The 26221-nt window shown below is 37.1% G+C and overlaps 1 protein-coding gene across 8 annotated transcripts in view; it reads left to right on the forward strand.

The window, feature by feature from the left end:
- WRN (Werner syndrome RecQ like helicase) overlaps positions 1-26221 on the forward strand; it is a 120131-nt gene that overhangs the window by 42546 nt on the left and 51364 nt on the right. For all 8 annotated transcript variants that reach the window (XR_002828602.1, XR_002828601.1, XM_014453601.2 and 5 more), the window contains 10 exons: positions 1257-1629; positions 2912-2992; positions 6007-6142; positions 9400-9475; positions 10979-11046; positions 11945-12053; positions 12634-12702; positions 14048-14130; positions 18517-18623; positions 23972-24159. Coding sequence is in view for 6 of the 8 variants with exons in the window: in XM_014453601.2 (XP_014309087.1) it covers positions 1257-1629; positions 2912-2992; positions 6007-6142; positions 9400-9475; positions 10979-11046; positions 11945-12053; positions 12634-12702; positions 14048-14130; positions 18517-18623; positions 23972-24159 (1290 nt within the window). In the remaining 2 variants the exon portion in view is untranslated. The remainder of the gene's footprint in view (positions 1-1256; positions 1630-2911; positions 2993-6006; positions 6143-9399; positions 9476-10978; positions 11047-11944; positions 12054-12633; positions 12703-14047; positions 14131-18516; positions 18624-23971; positions 24160-26221) is intronic.

Raw genomic sequence — 26221 nt, forward strand, 5'->3', positions numbered from 1 at the left:
AATATAGCCATTTAAAGTCACTTAGTTAAAATGCTGTATTAGCAACTATATTTAAGGAGTTAAGAAATTCACTTCATATTTATTCTATACATCTTCATATTTTTTCACTTGTTATATTTGCCCACTGAAGGGAAGTTTTTTTTTTCTATTCCAAAGAATTTGTGTCTAGTTTTGAGATTTTTTGAAGATACAAAACATCATCATTTTTGAATTATAACAAAGTTGGGACTAGTTTGATCAGTAAATTGAAAAAAATAAGGTAAAACCTGGGATCATAAACATTTTCTTTTAACGTATCAACGTGTATGTGTTTCTAATTTTCTGTTATACATCGTGGCTTTTTCATTAAGCATAGGCCTGATGTGTGGAGTTTTGCAGAGTGTTTCCTGTTTAAACATACCCATGTGTATCATCTATAATTTCCAGTTTCAGTTTCTTTAAAATGGAGTGAAAACTCAAGACCCTTGAAGCAATCTGAATATGTAGATTCCTAAGATTTGTCCTCCAAAATTTTATGGTTATTTGAACTACAGTTAATCAAAGAGAACTTATTTTTAAAGGGAAATTTGCTAAGTTTTTCTGCATGTTCAACTTAGAATTCAAGGAAATAGTGTTTTTGTTTTTAGTGGTTATGTATCTCCCTTCCTCTCTGTAAAAAAATCAATAAAATATATTTAAAAAAATAAATAAATAAAAAAATAAAATGGAGTGAAAACTCAAGACCCTTGAAGCAATCTGAATATGTAGATTCCTAAGATTTGTCCTCCAAATTTTTATGGTTATTTGAACTACAGTTAATCAAAGAGAACTTATTTTTAAAGGGAAATTTGCTAAGTTTTTCTGCATGTTCAACTTAGAATTCAAGGAAATAGTGTTTTTGTTTTTAGTGGTTATGTATCATTGTTGTCATTTACATTTAATTAAATTAATTGTGATAAAAAGTATGACTGGTATAAACAGTTAGTTTGGGACCAAACGCTGCTGCACTTAATAAACATACAAGTCACCTGTTGATTGCAGAGGTGCATTGCTGGTTAGAGAGTAGCCTACCAGCTATAAGTCTATAGTGGGCATTAGGGAATGAAGAGCAACTTTAATCCAATATCCAATGTGTAATTGAAAAATAAAAACAAAACAAAACAGTGTGTCCTTGAAGTAAAGGTCAGTTTAGAAAGCTGTTTGTCCAAAAGCATTAAAACTTGTCCTTATAGTTTATGCAATTAAAGCTGAATTAACCTTTCTTAACATTTTTTTAGGGTTTCTATACTATTGAAGGATATTTCAGAAAATCTGCATTCGCTGAGGAAGGTGATACTTGGTTCTCCTGAGACCGAACCTAGGTCCAGCATTAATTTTAAATTACTATCATTCGAAGATCCAGCTGGTGGAGTACAACAGAGACAAGAGGAGACATGGGACACAACATTTGATAATTTAATTACACAGGATGGAGAAAATGTGCTTGGAAATGAAGTGAAACAAGAAGATGGACTAGAACACAATAAATTGAACGAGAATCCAGAAGGGGGTTGTCTAATGTCGTTAGATATTACAGAATATGAACTGCAACTTTTGGAACAGCAGGCTCAGGAAAAGAACCTTAGTGATGTTACTTGCAAATCTCCTGAGGTACTAAATAAAGCTAAAACAATTTTCATTCACCCGTAGAGGTTGGCACATTTTTTTTTTTTAAATATATTTTATTGATTTTTTACAGAGAGGAAGGGAGAGGGATAGAGAGTCAGAAACATCGATGAGAGAGAAACATCGCAGCTATTGACAAATGTAAGCAAACGAGCTTGTCGGTGGTTCAATGAAATTTTATTAACAAAAGCAAAAAATGAGCTGCATTTGGCTTGTGAGCCATATTTTGCTACTTCTGACTTAGTATAATAAGCAGCATCTTACAGTTTTGCAGTGGAAAGATTTTATAGTGTCAGCACACATTTATTGGAATTTACTATTTTAGCATTTCTCCTGCCTTTTACCTAATAGCTATCTCTGCTAACATCTGTGTTACCCTTTAATTTTTTAGAAATTTCATATTATGTGTATACTTTGAAATGATGTTTCATATAATGATTCAGAATTATGATCAGGATTTCATGATCTGACTGACATTATTTACCCTAATTATTGCCATTTTTTATTATGTAATAATTAGTAGCATTTTTTATTTATCCATGAAGTACCTCATTTAAAATGTGAAAGAGTTAAAAAAAAATTTTTAAGCTTAATATTTTCAGGTTAATTAAGGTTCTATATTCTTTTCCTACTTACCGTTTAAAGATTAGACATTTTTGGGTGATCTTTCTTCCATATTTCTTCTGTGGGTTTCTTTTGTGCAGATTCATGTGCTGTTAGACACTTGCTTTCTGGGGATTGCCAAAATTTTGTAAAGTTTTCTCATATCTAAATATCAGCAGTAGCTAAATAAATAACTTATCTGACATTGTTTTTCAAATATATGTAGATGCTATTTGTAAAATATTGATTTACTTAAAGGTATTTTTATGATCATAGATTGTTCCCGACTTTGTGTAGAATTTTTCAACCTTGCAAAGAGGTTCTTATGCTCAAAAAGTTTGGGAAACACAGTTTGACATTGTTTAATGATAGTTGAACTTGACACTGTGTTCTCATTTGTAGTGTGGGCTTTATTTCAAGTTTAATGTTTCTTTTTTTTATCTTTCCAATTATATTTCTTTCTCTTTTTATTTGTTTTTTTTGTTTCTATGTTAATTCCTCCTTCCTTCTTCCTCCCTACCACCCTCCTTCTCTTCTGTCTCTCTATCATAGAAACATATAAATATGTATTATAAATGTATCTTAGAGAAGAGAATATTTTGTAGAAGAGAGGTATGGAGTCAATGAAACTGAAATTAATGTTTTAAATCCTTTTTTTTTAAAGGATTTATCTTCCAAGGATAATGAAGAAGATACATCTTATATAATTGAAAGTGATGAAGATTTAGAAATGGAGATGCTTAAGGTATGTTTAAAATTATGGAAAATTACTTCCAGTTCTTTCCAAAGGACATTTAATTAACTAAAAAATTGCCTAATTCTAAACTGGTTCCACTACAATGAGATTGCTATCAATTATGTAACATTAGATTTTGCTTTCCAATTCATAGTTCTTTATACTTTACTAGAGGTCCGCTGCACGAAATTCATGCACAGGTAGGGTGCGTAGGCCTGGCCGATGATCAGAGCTTATCTGTGGGGTGACTGGCAGGGTGATTGGGGGGGGAGGGAGGGGTCACTGGCACCCGCCTTGGCTGGCCTGGGGCCTGCGGGCTAGAGGCAGCTCCTGTGTTGCATGTCTGCCCCCTGGTGGTCAGTGCACGTCATAGCAACCGTTTGTTCTGCCAGTTCTGCTGTTCAGTCAATTTGCATATTAGGCTTTTATTATATAGGATATGTTCTATGATTAATGTTTTAGTAGTAGAATACTAATCTTTACAAACTATAAGACATATTAATATGTTTTCTGTGTTCCTTCTTAGGTCACTTTTTAAAAATCTTTTCCTTAAGGGTGGATTGTGGTTCAGCTCTCCAGTATTGAAATAGGTTTCTTTCTTGCCATTCATGTGTATCCCCTTTTATATAGAAGTTCTGTATTTATACATTCAGTATTCTTTTTTCTTTCTTTGGTTTTATTTACTGTGAATATTTTATATTTATTATATATAATCTTCTAATGTTGTAAATGGTTCAGTTTTCTCCTGTTATCAAAAGGAAATTACTGTTTTATTAGAGGCCCGATGCACAAAATTCATGCAAAGATGGGCCTTCCTTCCCCCGGCTGTCGGCACCAGCTTCCCTCTGGCTGCCAGGACCTGGGCTTCCCTCTGGCTGCTGGCAGCCGGCCCTACCCCCACCCCCCGCCTGCACCCACCTTGGCCTGGTGCTGCCCATGTCCAACCCCAGTCCCCACTTCTCCCTTGATTGATTGTCCCGCCGGCCAGTGGCCTGGGCCTCCCTCTGTGGGGCGATTGAGGGGTGATGGCGGGCCCCCCCTGATCAATCACATCACACCCACCTTGGCTGGCCTGGCGCCAGTGCATGTCATAGCGTGGTCATCCAGACAGTCGTTCTGCTGTTCAGCCGTTCGGTTGATTTGCATATTACGCTTTTATTATTATAGATAATTTATTTATTTATTTATTTTTAATATATCTTTATTGGTTTCAGAGAGGAAGGGAGAGGGAGAGAGAGATGGGAACATCATTCAGCGGCTGCCTCCTACATGTCCCCAGTGGGGATCGAACCTGGACATGCACCCTTGACTGAAATTGCACCCAGAACCCTTCAGTCCACAGGCCAACACTCTATCCACTGAGCTAAACTGGCCGCTAGGAATATAGATTTTATTGATTTTTTACAGAGAGGAAGGGAGAGGGATAGAGAGCTAGAAACATCGATGTGAAAGAAACATCGATCAGCTGCCTCCTGCACACCCCCCACCGGGGATGTGCCTGCAACCAAGGTACATGCCCTTGACCGGAACCATACATGGGACCCTTGAATCTGCAGGCCGACGCTCTATCCACTGAGCTAAACCGGCTAGGGCAGAGCATAATTTTTTTATTTTCTACCCCTTCACCCAACCTGTAGTTTTTTTTGTCAGGACTGTGAATCAAGAATGATAGAACGAAAAGTCTGAATTCAGCCAAATTAAGTGAAAATGAAGTGCAGAAGTTCACAATTATGTGTACTTACTATTTTTTATTTTTAGGTTGATGTGATATTTTTTAAAAATGAAATGAGATTAGGCTCCTGATTCTTTAGTTTTGAGGCAGAGTACTGGGTAGTGATTAGGAATGTGAATTCTGAATTTAGATGTGGGTTAATTCCAGCTTCTCATTTATTAGCTGTGTGACTTTGAGCAGGTTTCTTAGCCTTTTTGATTCTAAATTAACAGTTGTAGTTCTTACTTACAGTGTTACTTTTGAAGAGCTTAGTAGAGCCCAGCATTTTGTAAACTGTTTAATAAATATTAGCTTATAGTAATAATAGAACATAAGTGCCAAATCATATTCCTTTATTAATTAACCATTTCTCTGAAGAAAGCTGTTTAGGTAGTGAATTTATAGGATACTTATAGACTTCTATAAGCATATAATATATGGAACCTCTTAGATGACAACTTGGTGCCCATGTGAGAGAACTTTATTTTTAAAATGCTTTTCTAGTATGTTTGTTAACCTGAATAAACAATCAGGAACAGAACTTTTATTTTCCTTTTCCAGGCCTGAAACGAATATACTTTAAAAAAAACTTTAAAGTCAAATTTATTAAATGGAAGTTTTAATAAAAGGAGAAAATTAGAACTGTAGTTTAATAATTCTTCCTGTCACTTCTCCGTAAATAATTTTACAAATGAAACAATTTTGAAATATCCTAATAGTCTTTAACTACATAATCTTCATTTAGGAAAGGAAATCAGATATTGTCAGACAAAATAAAAACAAAAAACTTTATTTTACATTTGTAATATTTCTTGCCTAAAAGTATTTGAATCTTTTTGTTGGTGTTTTGACAATATCAAAAACACATTTATTGTTTTCTTATAGTTTAAACCTTATGCTTACTCAAAAAGAATATGAGTGACGTGTAAGTATAGAGAAACTCATTAAAAAAATAATATTAAAATCTGCATCTACCTCTTAGGAATTGAAAACATTGACGTATGATGAAGAAAAAATGTTTTAAATCATAAATATTCAAAATTTATGATAACTCTTTTAGGTACAGTTCCTTATATGCTATTAATGACCTCTGTTTATGCCGAAAGGATTCCATCTTTGGCCTTTTGCCTTAGAAACCATTTTTGAGCCCATATTTAAATTGGAGCACACATGTTCTTTTGTGTAATTGCTTGCACATCTGCCAGCTTTGAACAAAATTGTAGGCTCTGTTAATAATACTCTTTTTGTGTTTGGTGAAAAAGATACGACATTGTCTATGGTTTTGCTTTTAAAATTATTTTTAAACTCCCAGTCTTTAGAAAACCTAAATAGTCGCACAGTAGATCCAATTCATTCAAAATGCATGGATGTGGAAAGCAATCTGAATGTTCCTTGTAAAGAAGATGAAGATGAGGATGAAGCTATTGAAGAGGAAGAAGAAAATGAAGGTAAGCACTGAAATATGAAATGACTCACCTCTGATACCTACCAGTGACTTTAATTTCGGGCCCAGTTTATAAATATTTTGGAGGTCAAGGGTTTTGTGGCATGTAGTTGATTAATTCCTATAAACTTGTCATTAAATCCCTTAGTGCTTTGGTCTTCATAAAGCACAATCTTGCTATTTATAAAAGTAGAGTAATAGAAGTGTCATTTGGTGGCTGTGGTGATGTGAAACTTTTCATCCTGAATTTTATATTTTGTTTTTCAAAATTATAAAAAATTATTAGTAAAGAATTAATGACTGATATTAAACATTATTATAAACTGGAGGCCTTGTGCATGAAATTTGTGCATGGGTAGGGTCCCTAGGCCTGGCTGACGATCAGGGCTGATCTGTGAGGTTATTGGTGGGGTGATCTGGGCCCCCGCTTGCACCTGTCTTGGCCTGGCACCGCTCGCTCGCTGGCCCTGCCACCGCAGCCACCAGTTGGGGCCTGTGGGCTGGGGGCAGCTCCTGCATTGAGCGTCTGTCCCCTGGTGGTCAGTGCTTGTCACAGTGACTGGTTGTTCAGCCCATTGTTCTGCTGTTTGGTTGATTTGCATATTAGGGTTTTATATAGATAGATGGGATAGATACATAGTATCTGTTTTGCAGGCGCTTATTACTTAAAACAAGTGGCACAATGTCAAATAGCAAAATAGACTGATTTTTATACTGTGTATACTAACTATAGTAAGAATCCACTAAGTAAACCTATTATTTAAGTGAAGTAATAGCATCTATTATGATAAACTATGGATCTTCTCAAGAAGTAGAACACTCTCTAGAGCTAGATTTTATCAGTGTTATAATATGGAAATTTAAGGTACATTTTATAGCTGGAAAATATATGAAGATGTTAAAAAAATGTTCTCCCCCTAGCTTTCTTGAATTAAATAAATATATGTTATATCCAAATCAATTTAGCATTCTATTTAGAATTGTTAAAGCTGAGAAGTATGATAATGACTTCTCATTTGTTTAGAGATGAGTTATCTTGATTCTTTTCATTGCTCTTTCTTGGCCACTCTGAGAGTAAAGTTAGCATATCTCCCTTGTGCTATGCAACGAGAATTTTGGTCAAAGATTAGGTGGAGTGGTAACTAAGATGAAGATTTTATTTTATCAATGGATTTCATTTGTGACTGTAATCTAATTTCTGGTTACTATTAGTTGGTTATATTATAAAATTAGGATTGGTGTATCACTTGCTATGGTTGGGTCTAATGTTGACTTTTAGAGGGATAGCAAATTCCAAAATATCATTTTTTTTTACAGTGCTGGCAGAGCCTGAACCTCAATAAAGTTCTAATCCTTAGAATTAGGTAATTGTTAAGGTGTTCACCTGGAGTCATGACTGGTGCCCAGAGGACTAAATTGGTTGGATTTAAGAGACAGAAAATAGTAACCTTTGGTTTATCACTATACTAGAGGCCCGGTGCACAAAAATTTGTGCACTGGGCGGGGGGGGGGGGGTCCCCCAGCCCGGCCTGTGCCCTCTCGCAGTCTGGGACCCCTCGGGAGATAACGACCTGCTGGCTTAGGCCTGCTCCCGGGTGGCAGAGGGCACGCCCAATCCCTAGGTGCAGCCCCTGGTCAGGCTCAGAGCAGGGCCGATTGGGGAGTTGGGGCGCCGCCCCCTGTCATGCACAGAGCAGGGCGGATCGGGAGGTTGCGATGCCACCCTCAGTCACGCTCAGGGTAGGGCCGATTGGGGGGTTGGGGCACCGCCCCCTGTCACACTCAAGGCAGGGTCGATGGGGAGGTTGTGGCGCCACCCCCTGTCACGCACAGAGCAGGGCCAATCAGGGGGTTGGGGCGCTGCCCCCTGTCAGCTCACAGAGCAGGGCCCATCAGGGGGGTTGGGGCTCCGTACCCTGTCACACACACAGAGCAGGGTCGATCAGGGGGTTGGGGAGCTCCCCCCTGTCACGCACAGAGCAGGGCCCATCAGGGGGTTGAGGAGCTCCCCCTTGTCACTCATAGAGTAGGGCCGATAGGGGAGTTGGGGCACCGCCCCCTGTCACACACAGAGCAGGGCGGATCAAGGGGTTGGGGCGCTGCACCCTGTCACACTCAGGGCAGGGCCAATGGGGAGGTTATGGCTCTACCCCGTTACACACAGAGCAGGGCCTGTGGGGGGGGTGTGGTTGGGGCGCCGCACCCTGTCACACACAGAGCCGCAGGGTGATCAGGGGGTTGGGGAACTCCCCCTATCAGGCACAGAGCAGGGCTGATCAGGGGGTTGGGGCGCCTTCCCCTGTCATGAACAGAGCAGGGCACATAGGGAGGTTGTGGCCCCGCCCCCGTCACACACAGAGCCGCAGGGCGATCAGGGGGTTTGGGCGCTGCCCCCTGTCACGCTGATCCCGGTGCCAGGAGCCTCGCTGCTCCGCTGATCCCAGTGCCAGGAGGCATATTACCCTTTGGGGGCCGGCTGGTTTGCCCTGAAGGGTGTCCTGGATCAGGGTGGGAGTCCCCACTGGGGTGCCTGGCCAGTCTGGCTAAGGGGCTGAGGGCCGTTTTCAGGCTGCTCCTTTTTTTCTTTTCTTTTTTTTCTATTCTGGGCCAGCTTTAGCTCTGAGGCCTCGCTGCTGAAAGCAAGTTTCTGGCCTTTACCTTCTGTATTTGATATAATGTTGCGGTCCGGCTGGCTGAAGCCCGGCTGACTGAAAGCCGGTTTCTGGGGTTTTGTTTAGCTTCTATATTTGCAACATAGTTGCTTAGGGTTGCAGCTGAGAGGCCAGCAAGTCAGGCGGGGAAGGTTGGAGTCCGCAGTCACTGGAGCAAGCAAGCCTCCCTGTTCGCTTCAGTGCATGGCTGCCGGCCACCATCTTGGCTGACAGTTAATTTGCATAAGGATTTTCTGATTAGCCAATGGGAAGGGTAGCGGTCGTACGCTAATTACCATGTTTCTCTTTTATTAGTGTAGATTCTTTACAAGAAGCCAATGAAGTAAAACTTTTATTCCCTCTCACCGTATGAACGTCTATCTCTTACATAAAAGGCCTGTGGCCCTCAGGACCAAACAAGCAGTGGCTCTCGCTGCTCGCTGGGCAGGGCGGGTGTGAGCTACTAGTGGTGGAGAGCTATGAGCTGCAGAGGGCGGGGCAGCAAGCTTCAAGGGGCGATGGGCGGGGCCGCCAGCTGAGGCGAGCGGAAGCGAGCTACTTGTGCGGGCCTCTAGTTTTAATATAAGTACCTATTTTATTTTATTTTAAGACCATTCAATACCAGGACCCAATGAAAAGCAAGTTATTTGCCTCAAGACCTACTTTGGCCATTCCAGTTTTAAGCCGTGAGTGTAATCTCAATTTGTTTTTTAATTTTTAATTATTATTGTCATTGATTCTTAGAGGGAGAGGAAGGGAGAGGGAGAAACTTCGATGTGAGAGCAAAACATCCATCAGCTTCCTCCTGCATGCCTCCTGCATGCCCTCCACATGCAACTTGGGTGTGTGCTCTCTCTGGTAATTGAACCCGGAAAGCTTTTGGTGCATAAGACGATCCCACCAACTGAGACACACTGCATAGGGCTTGTAAGCTCAGTTAATTAAATTGCATACTTATTATTTTCTTCACAAGAGAAAAAAGGCAAATAATCCATCCATTTAACAGTAGTAGTACAACTTTATTATAGTTTATATATGCGACACTGTATTTCCTATTAGTGCCTACAAAGTTAGTTTGAAGTAATATTTGTATAAAATTCATGTCTACCTAGTATACATTATTTTTATAAGCAAGGAAAATTGGCTTTTCTTACCATAGAGAGTTCTGGGTAGAAACTAGTTTTAATACACTAGTAAATGAATCTTAATTTAATGCTGACTTGTTTTTCGTTAAGTGTTTATCCATGTGCCTATTTTGTGCATCTGATTGTCCATAGCATGCTGATGTTACAGAAATTCATAAGACAACTGTTTGAAGAACAATGATAATCTTATCATTTTAACATGTTTAAATGTATTAACATTGAAGGGGGCACATTTACAAGTATTATTATGAGATGAGGAACAAGCAAATTTGAGTAAAACTAATAAGAATGTTGATACCTGCATTGGATATTTTTCTCTTCTGTGAATTTAAAATTGAATCCATGGAAAAATAAAAAATTGTTCCTGTTGATCTCAAAATTAAAAAAAAATTAACTGTCTTACGTACAGAAAAGTGCATATAAATGTACAGATCAATGAATTTTCACAATTTAGGCACCTTGTGTAACTAGCACTCAGATAAGGAAGAATAGGTTGTTATCGGCATACTGGAAGATCACTTTTCCAATTGATTTTCTCCCTCAATATTTTATTAAAAAAATGTTTGAGGATGAACAATAAAGTTGAAAGAATTTTTTTTACTATGAATACCTGTATATTCAACATTTTAATATACTTTCTTTATCACATACTCATCGATCATCTCTCTACTCATTCCTTAATTCATCCAGTTTTTAAAATGCTTCTCAAGGTAAATGTGAATATTGTTCCACTTCCCCCGGAGTAGTTCAGCATATAAATCACTAACTGTAGTTAAATATTTATTTATTTTTCTCTTAATGTGAAATTTACATAAAAGGAAATGGTCAAACCTTAAGTGTATGTACATTTGCAGATCTTAAGTGCACATGTACGCATCCATGTAACTTACATTTAAAGTTCTAGGGTTCAGACATTTTTATATTGAAGCCCAAAATGTAAAATAAATTCTATTAGAGGAAGTGGAAAAATTAAATGGGTTTGAACTTGTCTCTTGGGTTTCTTGGTAGTAAAACAAAACAGCCTTTTGTGTTTTCACTCTCCAGGGTTCAGTGGAAAGTGATTCATTCTGTACTGGAAGAAAGAAGAGATAATGTTGTTGTCATGGCAACTGGTAAGTTGTGCTTAAGCAAATAACCTAATACTTAAAAAAATAAAACGTAAAGGTTTTTAAATGCCTGTTCTTTCATTAAACTTTCAGAATGCAAATAACAGTAGTCCTCCTTTACCCATGGTTTTACTTTCTGTGGTTTCAGTTACCTGCTCTCAACCAATGTCTGAAAATATTACATGGAAAATTCTAGAAATAAATAATTCATAATTAAAATGCTCACCATCCTGACTAGCGGGATGAAATCTCTCACAGTCCCTTTATCCAGTGTATCCACGCTGTTCCCCCTGCCCGTTAGTCACTTGGTAACCGTCTCTATATAATTGGATCTGCTGCCACAGTATTGAAGTACTGTGTCTCAGTAATCTTTATTTTACTTAATAATGGCCTCAAAGCATAAGAGTAGTGATGCTGGTAATGTGGACATGCTAGAGAGAAGCTGTAAAATGCTGCCTTTAAATGAAAAGGTGAGTACAGCACAATAAGATACTTTGAGAGAGAGACTACATTCACATAACAGGAGATTGTTATAATTGTTCTACTTTATTCTTAGTTATTGTTAAAATCTTACTATGTCTAATTTATAAATTTAACTTTATCATAGGTGTGTATGTACAGGAAAAGAGATTGTATGTATTGGGTTCAGTGCTATCCATGGTTTCAGGCATCCCCTGGAGGTCTTGGAACATATCCCCCATGGGTAATGGGGACAACTACAGGTGGCGTGAAATGTAGAAGAGAGTGAACTGAGAGTAGATGCTTAAATTTATGCATGAATTAGCTCTTACGAAGATAGCATATTAGTAAGTGATCCTTTATCTCATTCAGGTGCATTGTAAGAAGAAATCAAAGTACCAAGGCTTTATTTTTATTTCAATGAGTATATTATTTTTATTTCAAGGCTATGGAAAGAGTCTGTGCTTCCAGTATCCACCTGTTTATGTAGGCGGGATTGGCCTTGTCATCTCTCCTCTTATTTCTTTGATGGAAGACCAAGTGCTCCAGCTTAGGTAAGTAATGTTTTCATTGCCACATTATCACCTTTTTCTTCTCCTGTGAAGGAAAATTCTAATCTATCATGTATTTTAAAATCTAGTTCCCAGGAACAGATTACTATAAGTGCTACTTTATTTTTATAAGTAATAAATGATATGTTAGTGGAAGAACTTACCTTCTTAAGTTCTCTGTAATTCAAGGCTACCAGGTGGCCCCAATAAATGTTTTTTAAAACCAAACTTTATGCCAGTTTAAATTGCATATCTCACAATTCTGTTCTCTTTCTCTCCATATGAAGTGTATACATGGAACCCTATATTTTAGTTATGAAAAAATTTTAAACATCTTTAATTTGAGTTTGCAATCTTTTTGACAAACAAAAAACAAAAACCACCTTAACAAACTGCCTTCTAATATGGCCCTGGAAGGAATTTGTTTATCAAATTAGTAAGTTACAAAAAGAGCGAGGATTGCAAAGAAGAGGAATGTATTTTTTAAATAATATTTCTTTATTCCTTCTCACTTAAGAATGAAGTTGATATTTGTAGTGTGTATGTACGTGGCTTCATTATGTGTGTGTGTTTTTCCTTATAGAATGTCCAATATTTCAGCTTGTTTTCTGGGATCAGCACAATCACAAAATGTTCTAAAGGATGTTAAACTGTGAGTAATTTATATGATTTCTGATCAGGTGTCTAGGATATGTGAGAAAATTTTGTACACAAATATTTTTTATTTAACACATGAACAAAATATCCATGATTTTAAAATGTATTGTCTTTTTTATAGTGCATTTACAGAACTATTAATTTTAAAATCCTTCAAACTGAAAGAAATCTATTTTTAGTTCTCAATTATAATGTTAACATTGTAATCATGGGATTGTAAAATTTTGATTTTGGAAGAGAACTTGGAGAGTCATCTAGTTTTGCTCCATTTTACAGATGAGGAAACTGAGGCTCAAAGTAATTTGCCCCATATCACTCACTCAATGAATTAATGGCTGAGCAGGGACTAGATTCTAGATCTCTTGCCCCACTAATCTCATTATGACATAATTCCTTACTAGAATAAAATTGTCAGACACACAGAGAAATAAGTGTAGATATATTAATATAAATATTTGTATATTATTATACAAACAATAAACATGTATTTACTGAGTATTGATAAATGCATATAAATATGTCACTCAAACTCTTAACAAGATATATAGCATTACTGTCTTTATGTTCTTTTATGTTCCTTTATGTTCTTTCCTAGTTTATCCTTTACCCTTCATCCTAAAGCAGTGGTCGGCAAACTGTGGCTCGGCAAACTGCGGCTTGCGAGCCACATGCGGCTCTTTGGCCCCTTGAGTGTGGCTCTTCCACAAAATACCGACTTCTGCGCATGGGCCGCGAAGTTTCAATCACACTGTACGTGTGTGCCCACAGGTGGTATTTTGTGGAATAGCCACACTCAAGGGGCCAAAGAGCCGCATGTGGCTCTCGAGCCGCAGTTTGCTGACCACTGTGGACCTAAAGCAAACCACTGTTCTAGTTTTTTTCTACCATACTTTTGTTTTGCTTGTTCTAGAACTTCATGTAAATGGAGTTAGACAATATGAACTCTTGTGTAAGACTTCTTTCATTCAGCCTTGGGAATTTCATAATGCCTTGGGAATCTTCCATGTTGTTGTATGTATCAGCAGTTTTTTAAATACCAACGGTATTTAAAAATTTTTAAGAAAAATCCTTATCCGAGGACATGTTTATTAATTTTAGAGAGTACCTTAACACTGAGTACTCCCTGACAGGTATTGCCAGATTTTTGGTGATGAGTTGAAGTGAAATCAAAGAACAATATATATATATACACACAATATTTAGTTTTTAGTAATTAGCATAATGTATTATTAAAAAATTTATCAGGTATTTTGGTTTTAAGTTGTAATCTATTAGGCTATTGTTTTCTTTATTGTAAATATTTCTTGTCCTATTTTTTGTTGTTTGTTTTGTTTTTATAGAGGCAAATACCGAATTGTTTACTTAACTCCAGAATTCTGTTCAGGTAACTTGTACCTGCTTCAGCAACTTCAGGCTGATATTGGTAAGTGATACAATAGGATCCTTATTAGTATTTATTAAATAGAGTTACCCTTTAAAGTTTAACTTATGGATGGATATTGGATTTCACTTCTCTTAAAGTCTATTTTAAACACTAGAGGCCCGGTGCATGAGATTCGTGCACTGGGGGTAATGGGGTCCTTCAGCGAGGCCTGCGCTCTCTTGCATCCGGGACCCCTGGGGGGATGACCGCCTGCTGGTTTAGGCCCAATTGACCTGGGGATCAGGCCTAAGCCAGCAGTCAGACATCCTTCTTGCAGTCCAGGGCTCTCGCAGTCTGAGACCTCTTGCTCCTTACTGACCGTCTGCAGTGGAGGCGGGAGAGGCTCCTGCCACTGCTGCTGTGCTCACCAGCCGTGAGTCCAGCTTCTGGCTGAGCGGTGCTCTCCCTGTGGGAGCGCACTGACCACCAGGGGGCAGCTCCTGCATTGAGTGTCTGCCCCGTGGTGGTCAATGCGCGTCATAGTGACCGGTCTTCCACTGTTTGGCCGATTTGCATATTACACTTTTATATAGGATTAACTCTTCCAGGAAATCTCTGACTCTCCAACTTGGTGTCTCTACTGTCTTATCCCATAGAAGACTGGAATTCCTTCTGCCATAGAAAGTACCGTGGGCTCCTGTATTATAATTACCAGTTTATGTATGTTATCTTCTGCTACACTCTAAACTTTTTGAGGAAAAAAAACACATTCTTATTTATATTTCCATGGTGCAGTATGTGGCACATAGTAGGTATTTACATGTATTGTTGAATGAGTATTGAGTCTTAGATTCTATGAAATTATAATTTTTTAAAAATATATTTTGAATCTAAAATCAGTGTAGTGATTCTCTACCCTTGTTGTTCAAGAGAATCACCTTTCAGACTTTTGAAAAATATAGGATTCTTCCATTGTGAAAATTCTAATTAAATGCCTAGGCTCGGGCCCTGGCATTTTTAGGTTTTCACAGGTGATTTTGATGTGTAGTCAGAGTTGGAAACCATAGTACCTTTGATTATTTGCCTCCAGTGAGTATAATTAACTTAAAAAATTAGATAATAAGTTAGAGCTTTTTTCCTAGAAAATTTAAATATAGAATTAGTCAAGAGCTGACACCATTTTTTTGTACTTAAAAATTTTTTTGTCTGTTATTTCTTTTTTGATGGTTAAGCTCAGCTATCCAAGAGTTGCTATCAAGGCTTCTATTGTAAATGCACATATTTCAAACATTCAGTTGAACCAACCAATGTTAGTTTTCTAATATTATATTATCCTATATAATAAAAGCCTAATATGCTAAGTGTCCGGTTGTCCTAATATGCTAAGTGCCCGGTCATCCAATCATCCATTCATCCAATCAAAGCATAATCCTATATAATAAAAGCCTAATATGCCAAGTGTCTGGTTGTCCTGTCGGCTGTTCAACCAATCAAAGCATAGTATGCTAATGATATGCTAAGGCCGCTCAAGGGCTCGCTATGACATGCACTGACCACCAGGGAACAGATGCTCAACACAGCTGCTGCCTCTGGTGGTCAGTGCGCTCCCATAGTGGGGAGTGCTGCTCAGGCAGAAGCCCGGCTCACGAGTGCAGCCGCAGTGGCGGGAGCCTCTCCCATCTCTGTGGCAGCGCTAAGGATGTCCAACTGATATCCCCCAAGTGCTCCCGGACTGTGAGACAGCGCAGGCCAGGCTGAGGGACGCCCGCCCGCCCACCCCCCCCCCCCCCCGGAAAAACATAAGTTTTATTTTTTGGGCGGCTGGGCCCCCTAGAATCAAGGGCACTGAGCCTCTAGTCCGGTAATGATCTGCTAAGGATGCTCTCACTACTGCTATGACATGCACTGACCACCAGGGACAGACAGTCAACTGGTCGACCAGACGCGCCAACCGGTAGGTTAGCTTGCTGCTGGGGTCCAACCAATTGGGACTGAGCGAGATGGGATGGACATGCCCTGGAGCCCTCCATGGTCCCTCCCTGGCTGGCCGACCTCCTGTGTCCCTCCCCGGCCCCAATCATGCACTGGTGGGGTCCCTCGGCCTGGCCTGCGCCCTCTCACAATCCAGGACCCCTTGGGGGATATCGGAGAGCCGATTTTTGCCTGATCCTGCAGGCCAGGCCGAGGGACCCTGCTGGTGCACAAATTTGTGCACCTGGCCTCTAGTTTTATATAATTATGTATTAAAATCATTTCACACAGGCAGAGTTTTCAACATTGCACTATCTCATTTAATGGTTATTTGTATATAACTCTATAGGTAATTAACAGTTAACAATTTTTCTCATGGTATAATGAAAACAAATTTGTGTTTTTTTAGTATGTGTTAAATACCAACAGAAAAATGAAGGCAGAAAATAACACTAGATTAAATATATTGCCAAAAAGCACACCCATCAGCTGTTAAACTCCCTTATTGCAATTTGGTGTGTCTCTTATTAGGTTGTATGAAGTTCTTGTGAATATTTTACTTTAGATTAAGCCTAACTACCTTAGAGACACAAATTGCCTGGTTTTATAGTAAAAAGCTAGGGTCTGTGTCCATAGTGGTCTGGATGTATTTTGTCTGTTTTAGCATTTTCTTTGATGGAGTTAGTAATTAGATCAAGTCTGTACTTAGATCCTTTGAGAGGTAGTTCTAATTTTTTATTTTTATTATTTGTAATGGATTAAATTATGAACACTGCAAGCATTGTGGCAGAATTCTCTGCATATTATAGATGAAAATGCTCTTTTTGTTTGCCTCTCAATGTTGAACAAAAGGTTGAGCATTCTTTTGGAAATATTTTTATTTGGCTTCTGTTTGCAGGAAATTGTAAAATGCTCACAAAAGTGAATATATTCAGAATTTTATTTGTACAGTAGTCTGACATTTAGTTAATCAGATTTTTTTATGATAAATGTTACATTATTTAAGTAGTATGGATTTATAACAGAAGCAGCAAACATAATTTGTATGAGACTTCTTAAAATCAAACACATTTGTAATTGTCTTTTAACTTTGGAAATAAGGCTTGAGTGACAGGAATGCCAAAATGAAATATGTATAGGACTTGGTCAGACACTTGGACTTGCACATTTAAAGTAAAAGTTGGCAAAAGCTTGCCTAAACTCATTGTGAGGGACAAAGTTCAGCTTCATTAAAAGGTAGTTAGTCAGACCTGTAACTTTTTTAAAAATTGATTTTAGAGAGAGGAAAGGAGAGAGTGAGAGAGAGAGAGAGAAAGGGAGAGAGAGAGAAATCAGTGTGAGAGACAAACATCAATCTGTTGCCCCTCGCACATACCCTGACCCTGGATTGAACCTGTAACCCAGGTTTGTGCCCTGACTGGGAATCCATCCTGCTACCTTTTGGTGTACAGAACGATCCTTCAACCAACTGAGCCACACAGGCCAGGGCCAAACCTGTAATTTTAAGGAAGGTTTTAAAATAAAGGAGGAGCCACCATCTTTGTTTTAACCTAAATCTGGCTTATTTAGTTTCTAAAGCCAAAATAACTATAGTGGTAACATTGAATTTTCCTTAGGCACTCAATAGTAATCAGAGAATTTTGATGCTAATCAACCTACCTTACTCATATTTAGTAGGTTTCTTTTTTGCCTTCTTTCTCCTCCAACTCTATCATAGTTGGTAATCTCAATGAATTAAATTATTTATTTGAATCTCTCCCTCTTCTTTTAGAATGATGAGCTCCCCAAGATCATGGATTGCATTTTATTAATCTTTTTATTCCTAGAAAAGTGTTTGGATCATAGTGAACATTTAATAACCATATAATAATAGTGATGATTTTTTAAAATTGAGATCTCTTTTATGTCAGGCCCTGTCTTAGCATTTTATGTGAGAGTGATCTAATTTAATCTTTAGAGTAACTAATAAATGTTAGGTACTATTATCTACTGTGTTTTAATACTGGCATTTTAGAGGAACTCTCTGGTATGAAATGTGACCAATCATGGGTGGTCATGCACCTAATCTCACTAGAAATGTGTTGATCTATCTCCTGATGGCTAATCGAAGAGATAAAATTAAAAGTATTATCAAAGAAAAATGGAACAGCTCTTTTCTTGGGGCGTTACCATTACAGATGGTTCATGAGTGATAGTCTTGAAGACAGGTAATAGTATTTCATTTTTCTGAGGAATAATGATATGTAAATGTTTCCTCCATACACTTTTAATCTATGTATTCCTGCTCAGTAATGATTTTTGGTGTTAGCTGATGCTATTTATGCTTGTGTTTTTGTATGAACCAAATAGTTTGATTTGATTACTTATTCTTTCTGTAATATATATTCTGAGTGAAGAAGGTAATATTGACTTAGATGAAGTTATTCCTTTTTGAACTTTATTTCCCCCACTTATTTCTTTTTCTTCTTTTACTAGGTATTACTCTGATTGCTGTGGATGAGGCTCACTGTATTTCTGAGTGGGGTCATGACTTTAGAAATTCATTCAGGGAGTTGGGCTCTCTAAAGGCAGCATTCCCGTTGGTAAGCTTGCCAAGTACAATGTCTTTGACATCATCCTCTAGTATTTGTCTCCTCATTTGCTAGGTTCCAGCTACCCTCTTCTTGGTTTTCTGCAATCATGCCAAGCATGCTCCTATGTTAGGGCTTTGTTCCTGCTCTTCCCTGTCCCTGAATATTTTCACTCAGGTAATTCACATGGTGTGATCCCTTAACTTCTCTCAGGTCTTTGCTGAAATATTACTTATTTAGGCCTCCTAGGCCACCATAGGAAAATTTCAAATTAACCCCTCCTCCAACATTCAATATTTCTCATATTCCTATTGGGGAGGAGTTTTTGATGGATTGGTTTATGAAATCTAGAACAGTATATGGGATATTGTGGGTGTTCCATAAATAATTGGGTAAATGAATAAATGAATCTGATGTGGAAGCTAATAATCAGATAAGTAACTTTCTCCCACAGGTAGTGAGTAGAAGAGTTGGCCAATAGCTACACAGTGAGAAACTGCTAGTTTCTAAAGCAAACAATTTGAAATAAATATAATACTTAGTTTCTGCCCTAAAATAGCTCATAAAGCAGTAAAGGAGATTAGATTCATACCTATAAAAATAGGAGCAATAACACCAAACAATCAGTGTTATGTGGAACAGTATGAATGATATAGGAAGATCAATAATGTTAATGGTACATGTATAGAAAAAGAAGATATTTGTATGGTGAAAGTCAGTAAGCCAGTGTACCTTAGGACTGCTTTCCAGTAATTTAGAATGGTTTTAAAAAAATAAGCTTTTGGATACTAAGAAGATTGCTTTCTGTAGTCCTTTCCTAGAAGGATTGTGTTAGAGGAGTTTTAAATATTCTATGCAGCTCTTAAACACATTTTAGTGTTGAATTTAAGTCTTTTATTATGTCTGACTTTGGACTCCATTGGAAAATTTTCATTTCTTAGGATGATTCAGTATAGCACAGAGTGTTTGTCAAGCAATGGCTCCGAAATCTTTTTCCCCTAGTGTTTTCCGGAATCCTTTTTATTAGCTAAGTGGTGAGAAATGCCACCTGGTGGTTGTGGGACTCCCATTTTCCTCACTGTTCTCAGTGTCTTTTTTTCTCTTTCCCACTGCAATTACACTGGGACAATTGGTGTTAACCTGCAATGCTTCACACCACATTATTTCAATAAATCAAAAAATAGCAAAGAAATCACTAAACTGTTTGGTATAAAGATTCCAATTTGGAGAGAGTCAGAAGAAAGAGCACCCAGGCAGAAAGCTCTACATCAGTCTTAAAATCCCATCAAGTCCAAATAAGAGAACTTGTGAGATCCAGCAGACATGGTGGTTCTTCCCATTACTTTCTCTCCAGTCCTTTCACAAAGATCAGTGTATAGTACACACTCAGTAACTAATTGGAATGAATGAATGAAGCAGGAGAATGTTAACAGACAAGGACCGCCCGCAACGGGTCTGCCTCAGACCAGCCCAAGTGTGTGCAGGAAAGATTTCACAACATGAGTCCGGGTGATTTTGAGAGTACATTTATTAAAGCTGGGGTCAGTGAAACTAAGGAAGAGCTTGAGGTAGAAGAAATAACAGGAGAGAGTAGTGCTTTGCTTTGGCTTCTTAGACACGTTATAGGAAAGAAGTGAGCCAAGGCAAGACTGCTGTTTGCTCAGTGGGAGGGTCATAGTGGAAGAAGTGAGCCACTGGGAACCACTTTTAGCTCCCTGGCAAATCAGGGAAGAGAGGGCCTTGGAGACAGGTTCAGGGGGAAGCCCAGGAGCTCCGCTGCTCCCCTGATTGTAAGTCTTGTGGGCGCCCTTAGATTTTAGGAGAAAGAAAATAAAAAGTTCATGTCCGAGAAAGTTCCTGTGCATACTCCAGAGAGAATCCACACTGGCATCCTTAGTCTTGAGGGTTTTTATCTCTCTTCTGTGGGTGCGAAATTTAGGGAGGGAGAGTTTCAGAAGAATATTCATCAGCTTTTCAAGTGCGCTTATAATATGCTGATGCATCTGAATGAGCATATAAGGGAGTTTGGGATTATTCTTTGGTTGGCTTTACTGTGTTACTTTTATCTTGGGTCTGTCTGGCTTGAATCGGGTTTTTGTTATTTGTTCCCCAGACTTCATCTGTCCTTGGGTTTGGCTGGTACAACTGGCATTAATTGGGTCTCTGTTGCCTATCTCTCCAACCAGAGTAATTTAAGATATTTATTCTCTGGTTAGGGAGGAGAGGTAGAATCCATTTGTTCTCAAGTGTCCTTAGTCAAGGAAGATAAGGTTTTGCTGTCTGTAAGTTGTTCAAATTGTTTGGTTTTGTTAAATTATTTTGTCTCAGTTTCCCCATTCCTCTTGCCTAGGAATTTTCCTAGCTTCTTACTGTCCTACCTTAGTATTATGGAGTATAGAGTTAGAATTAGCAACATGACCCAAATTTAGAAGCAAATGGAATAGTTATTTTCTCTGAGTCTGTAGTTGTATACCATTGAAGTATATATATGACTAAGTCATCCCTAAATTTATAGTCACAAGATTAATTTCTATTTTATTGTTTGTTTTAACAAAACTTGATACTTATTACCAAGGAAACATTTTTGCCAGCTTAAAGAATAAGAGTTTTATGAGTTAAGAACTTTATATAGGTGACAGTATAATTATCATCCAACCCAGTTTGCTTTTGACAATGAAAGGGTGCAAACTATTAATAATTATGTCGTGATGACAGCATAAACTGGGAGTGTACCAGCAAACCAGGATGTATGGTCACCTTTCTCATAACCAACCTATATATTATTTTTAAGCTTTATCCTCATTTATAAATTTTAAATGTCATAAAGCACAACAAGCTTCTAAGAGGAAAGATTCTATTCATTTCTGAAGTGAATGTAAATAATTGTTTCTTTAAGTTTAATATATTCCATTACTTTATTCTATTTTCTGTTTATGGAAGCAACATTCTTAATTGTAACCTTTTAGAATCTTAGAGACAAAAGACTGAATTTATTGTGATTTTTTTTTTTCACTGTTAGGTCACTTGAGTAGGGATTTTCTAGTGGCAAATGGGAATTTTTGTTAGAAAAGAGTCTAACATCTTGTAGCGTTCTCTCTATTTTGATGAAAAAATTGAGGCCAGGAGAAGTTAGCCCTTGCCAAAGTCAGTGGCAAATCTGGGAGCAGTGCCCAGGGCTCTGGAGTTCTTGTATAGAATTCTTTTTACTTGTTGCAATAAATAGTAATAGCTGAAACTTTTTGAGTGCTTACTGTGTACTATGCATTATGTTCAGGACACAATATGTTTTATTTTATTTGGGCTTCACAATAACTTCATGAGATTGTTGCTATTATTTGTAGCCATTTTATAGATGAGGAAACCAAAGTTTAGAGAGTGAAACAAACAGCTCAAAATCTCACATCTAGTTAGTGGCAAAGGCAGGATCTGAACTCAGGCAACTGAGTCTAAGCCAGAGGTTTTCACTAATGTGCTGCTATTTTGCCTGGTTTTTCTGTTAACTTCTTCAAGAGGTGTCATGTTTCATGCTTCTTTCCTTATTTTCAGACATGCATTGCCCATCCACTCATATAGTACTTTGAACCAAACTAAACCCTCTTTTCCTATAGTTTTTATCCTGGAAACTTCTTTCTTTATCTGTATTTGCAGTTAAACAGCAAGTATTTTATTAGTGCATATAAATTGTTTCAGTAAAGCACTTAAATTGATGAAAATGCTTTGTTGCTGTGTGGGTGAGAATGTGCATGTCCCAAGAATGCCTAATATTTAAACTTCCCTTGTTCTTAGTTTTATATTTGATATCAATATTTTTATTTTATATGTTTGATTAGAGAAACTAACTTCTTTATAAATTGGCCTATTCATCTCTAAACTGTAAGGCAGGTATTCTTTAAATTCAGAGAACTGTCTGATTATAAACCAGAAATTAATGAAGTTAATTTGGGGGTTACTGTTTTAAATAATTTAAGGATAGGGAATGCAAAAATGCTAATCACCTGGTCAAATTGGTTTTGTTACATTTTTTCCATGAAAAAAAAAAAAACGACTCCCAAACCTAATTGATACTTTTTACATGAACTTTGAGATAATTTTTTATTAGAGCTATATTGATTGTAAAAGTAGTTTTTAGTTTTTAATAAATTATTTTTCAAATTCTATAAGTGCTTTTTTTTTTTTTTTTTACAAATTGCACATACATTTTCACTTACATAAAAGAGAATTGCTTACACTGATTTTTGAAGTAGATGTAGTGTATCTGAGAGCAATTTTATGAGGATATTGGTAGCCCAGTTGGTTGGAGTGTCATCCTGATACACCAAGTTTGTGGGTTTGATCCCTGGTCAGGGCATATACAGGAATCAACTATTGAAGACCAATGAATGCATAAATAGAATGGAGCAACAAATCGATGTTTCCCTCTCTCTCTTTCTCTAAAAAAAAAAGAATATTTTAAGAAAGTTGTATTCTTGGATATAGAACAGCTAATGATTTAGGAACAACTTTAAGACCTAGTCCACTTTTTTTCTGAGTATGAAACAATAGCATAGTTGATTATAACTCCCTATGAGAATAGGGACAAAAAATGTTAAATCTAGTTTCATGGGAGGTATGTTGTTATAACTTATTTAGAATTTCTGAAAGATTATGTATTCATATTTTTCCTGGTATGTGCTGTGCCTCCAGCTTTGGCTGCTAATCCAGTCAAAAAGTCTGTGCTAAGCTGAAAATAGAACATGACTTGTTTGCTCAAGGAATCAATTAATAATAGATGTTTCATTTTATGCATTTTTCTTATTTGTAGCATGTCATGATTTACTTAGTGAAATTGGAGAGAGGATATTCTAGTCATTGAGAGCTTTGCTTCTAGATCTGAGAAGCTATAAACCAATATATTTAATATCAGAGACAAAAAAGAATCATTGCTTTGCATAGTTAGATTTCCAGTGAATGAAAGAGTTTATAATTTGTGAATTACAGATTAATAAAAAACACGGCATAACAGAACCCCCATTTATAGCAGCACGGTTACAAATACATATAAAAATATTAAAAAAAATAAATGGAAAGGTAGATAGCTAGTAAGAAGCCTTAATTTAATAAGGCAAGGTAGACTACATTTTGAAATCTAATGGATTTAGTATATTATTTAAATGATTCATGATTTTTAAAAAGTAAATGTATTTTAGAGGCTGAGAAACACATAAGTAGGAAGTTTCTTCTCAAAAAAAGTTAATTTGAAAGTTGCATTTTAAACACTATTTCTTCTGTCATTGTTTCACAGTGTCTTTGTAAAAAGGCAGTAGAATTTTTAGGAATTAATGAGCTCTCTCCTTTTTGAAAAATTGATGAACTTCATTCAGGTTCCAATAGTTGCTCTCACTGCTACTGCAAGTTCCTCCATCCGGGAAGACATTGTCCGTTGCTTAAACCTGAAGAATCCTCAGATTACCTGTACTGGTTTTGATAGACCAAACTTGTATTTAGAAGTTGGACAAAAAACTGGAAACATCCTTCAGGATCTGAAGCAATTTCTTGTCCAAAAAACAAGGTGAGGATTTCATGGTTGATAAATTTTGGTAACTTTTTAAAAATTATTTTATTTTTCTACTATTTCTTTCTAATGTGTTCTTAACATACTTCAAATTCTACTTAGCTTTGGTTCAAGTCAAGCGTGGCATTATATGATCAAAATAGTGACTGCGATAATTTTTGAAATAAGAAATGAATTCTAATATTTTTATACTTCAGGCTGTTGCTTGAATAGGACATACACTTTTTTTTAAAAGATTTTTTATATGTTTTTATTGATTTTAGAGAGAGAGAGAGAGAAAGGAAGGAGGGGGGAAGAGAGAGAGAAACATTGATTGGCTGCCTCCTGCACACTCCCTATTGGGGATTGAGCCTGCTACCCAGCCATGTGCCCTGACCAGGAATTGAACCCTCGACCTCCTGGTGCATGGGACCATGCTCAACCAACGGAACCACACCAGCCCAGTAGGACATACACTCTTAATAATTGACAAGTAAACACATAAACAAATGAGTCTCATATCTGAATTTTATCGATTTCACTAATTATATGACAAACTTGAGTTTTAGGGAATTTTTTAAAGTCATCTTCTAATAAACACTTTTGAGACTATATCATGTGCCAAGTACTATCCTAGGCACTTTATGTGAGTGACCTTCCTCCTCCTCAGTGTTCCTTGTTGCATTCTCTACATGATTTTCAGATTTGTCATTTGAAAGCATATCCCCAAATCTTGGTGTTCTTTTCTGGTGGCTCCCTCTTGCCTGTGGACTAAAGTCCAGACTCCTTAGCCTAACATTCAAGCCCATCCAAGATTTTGCTATTTAATGTGACAGTGGGTTTTCTGAAAGCAAGTCAAGGAGGATTTTGTACTTCCTTCTCAGTCCCCCAAGAAGGGTAATTGTAGCAGGGAATCATTGGGAGTCAGAATGCTTTCTACAGATCTTAGGCAAGTAGAAGTTTTCCTCTTAAGGAGCAGTGAGATGGAGGGTATTAAAACTTCAAAGTACTGCTTTTTATTTCCATTTTCTTTCCTTCATTTAATTCTGCCATTTTAAAAAATCAGTATTCTCATTTTTTCTATTCATTGAGCTAACATGTTTCTTAAATTCTGCCCTTGTTTTCTATATTCATGATACATTTAAATTTGATAGCTAAGCCTCTCTCACCTCCCTAATCTAATGGAAGATAGATTTTCCCCCTTAGGAAATTGTGAGGGAATAACAGCCTTTTTAAAAAGTAAACGACTTGGCAAAGTAATGAATCCTTTGGTATTAGACATTTTTACTCTTTTGTTTTTTCTGCTGTATAAGTTCAAATTGTTATGTATTCTCCTTATTAAAAATTTAAAAAGTAACACAGTATTTGAACAATATAGACACATATAAATTTCAAAGTACTTTGGTCTTCCAATCTCATTCCTCAGTTGTAATCACCGTTGATATTTTGTCATTCAGCTTTATAAACTTTTCTGTGTCTGTACTGTGCAGATAGGCACTTATAGTTTTCAGTATTATTAAATTTATGCAGAAGTAGTTTCACAGTAGATCCATTTTTTACTGTTTTTTTTTTCCCTTTAAGTATCTTTGCTATCTTTTCATAACAAGTTGTGTTTTCTTAAATTAGGGTTTTAATGTATAGGATATTACAATATCCACATTTTGGTTAACTATTTTTTTTTTCTTAAAAATGTTTAAGTGAGATTTTTGCACATTAAAAAATAATTTCTAGAAGTAATAATTTGTATTTTATCTCACTCCATGAAATTATGTATTATGAGTTTTTGATATGGAAGCCCCATTTGGTCACTATTAAAAATTTCTTTGAGTAGATTTTCAGTAATACTCTGTAATTACTCACTAATTTTCCCCCCTCTATTTATGTTTTTAATTATTTTGCCATAGTCCTTCTTGAAGGTTTTATGTGCACTTAAATGTTTTAAAAATATTTTATTGCTTTTAGAGGGGAAGGGAGAGGGAGAGGGAGAGAGAGATAGAAACATCAATGATGAGAGAGAACCATTGACAGGCTGCCTCCTGCATGCCCCCTACTGGGGATTGAGCGTGCAACCCGGGCATGT

This window comes from Myotis lucifugus, unplaced genomic scaffold (genome assembly GCF_000147115.1).
Source record: "Myotis lucifugus unplaced genomic scaffold, Myoluc2.0 scaffold_26, whole genome shotgun sequence".
Classification (NCBI taxonomy): domain Eukaryota; kingdom Metazoa; phylum Chordata; class Mammalia; order Chiroptera; family Vespertilionidae; genus Myotis; species Myotis lucifugus.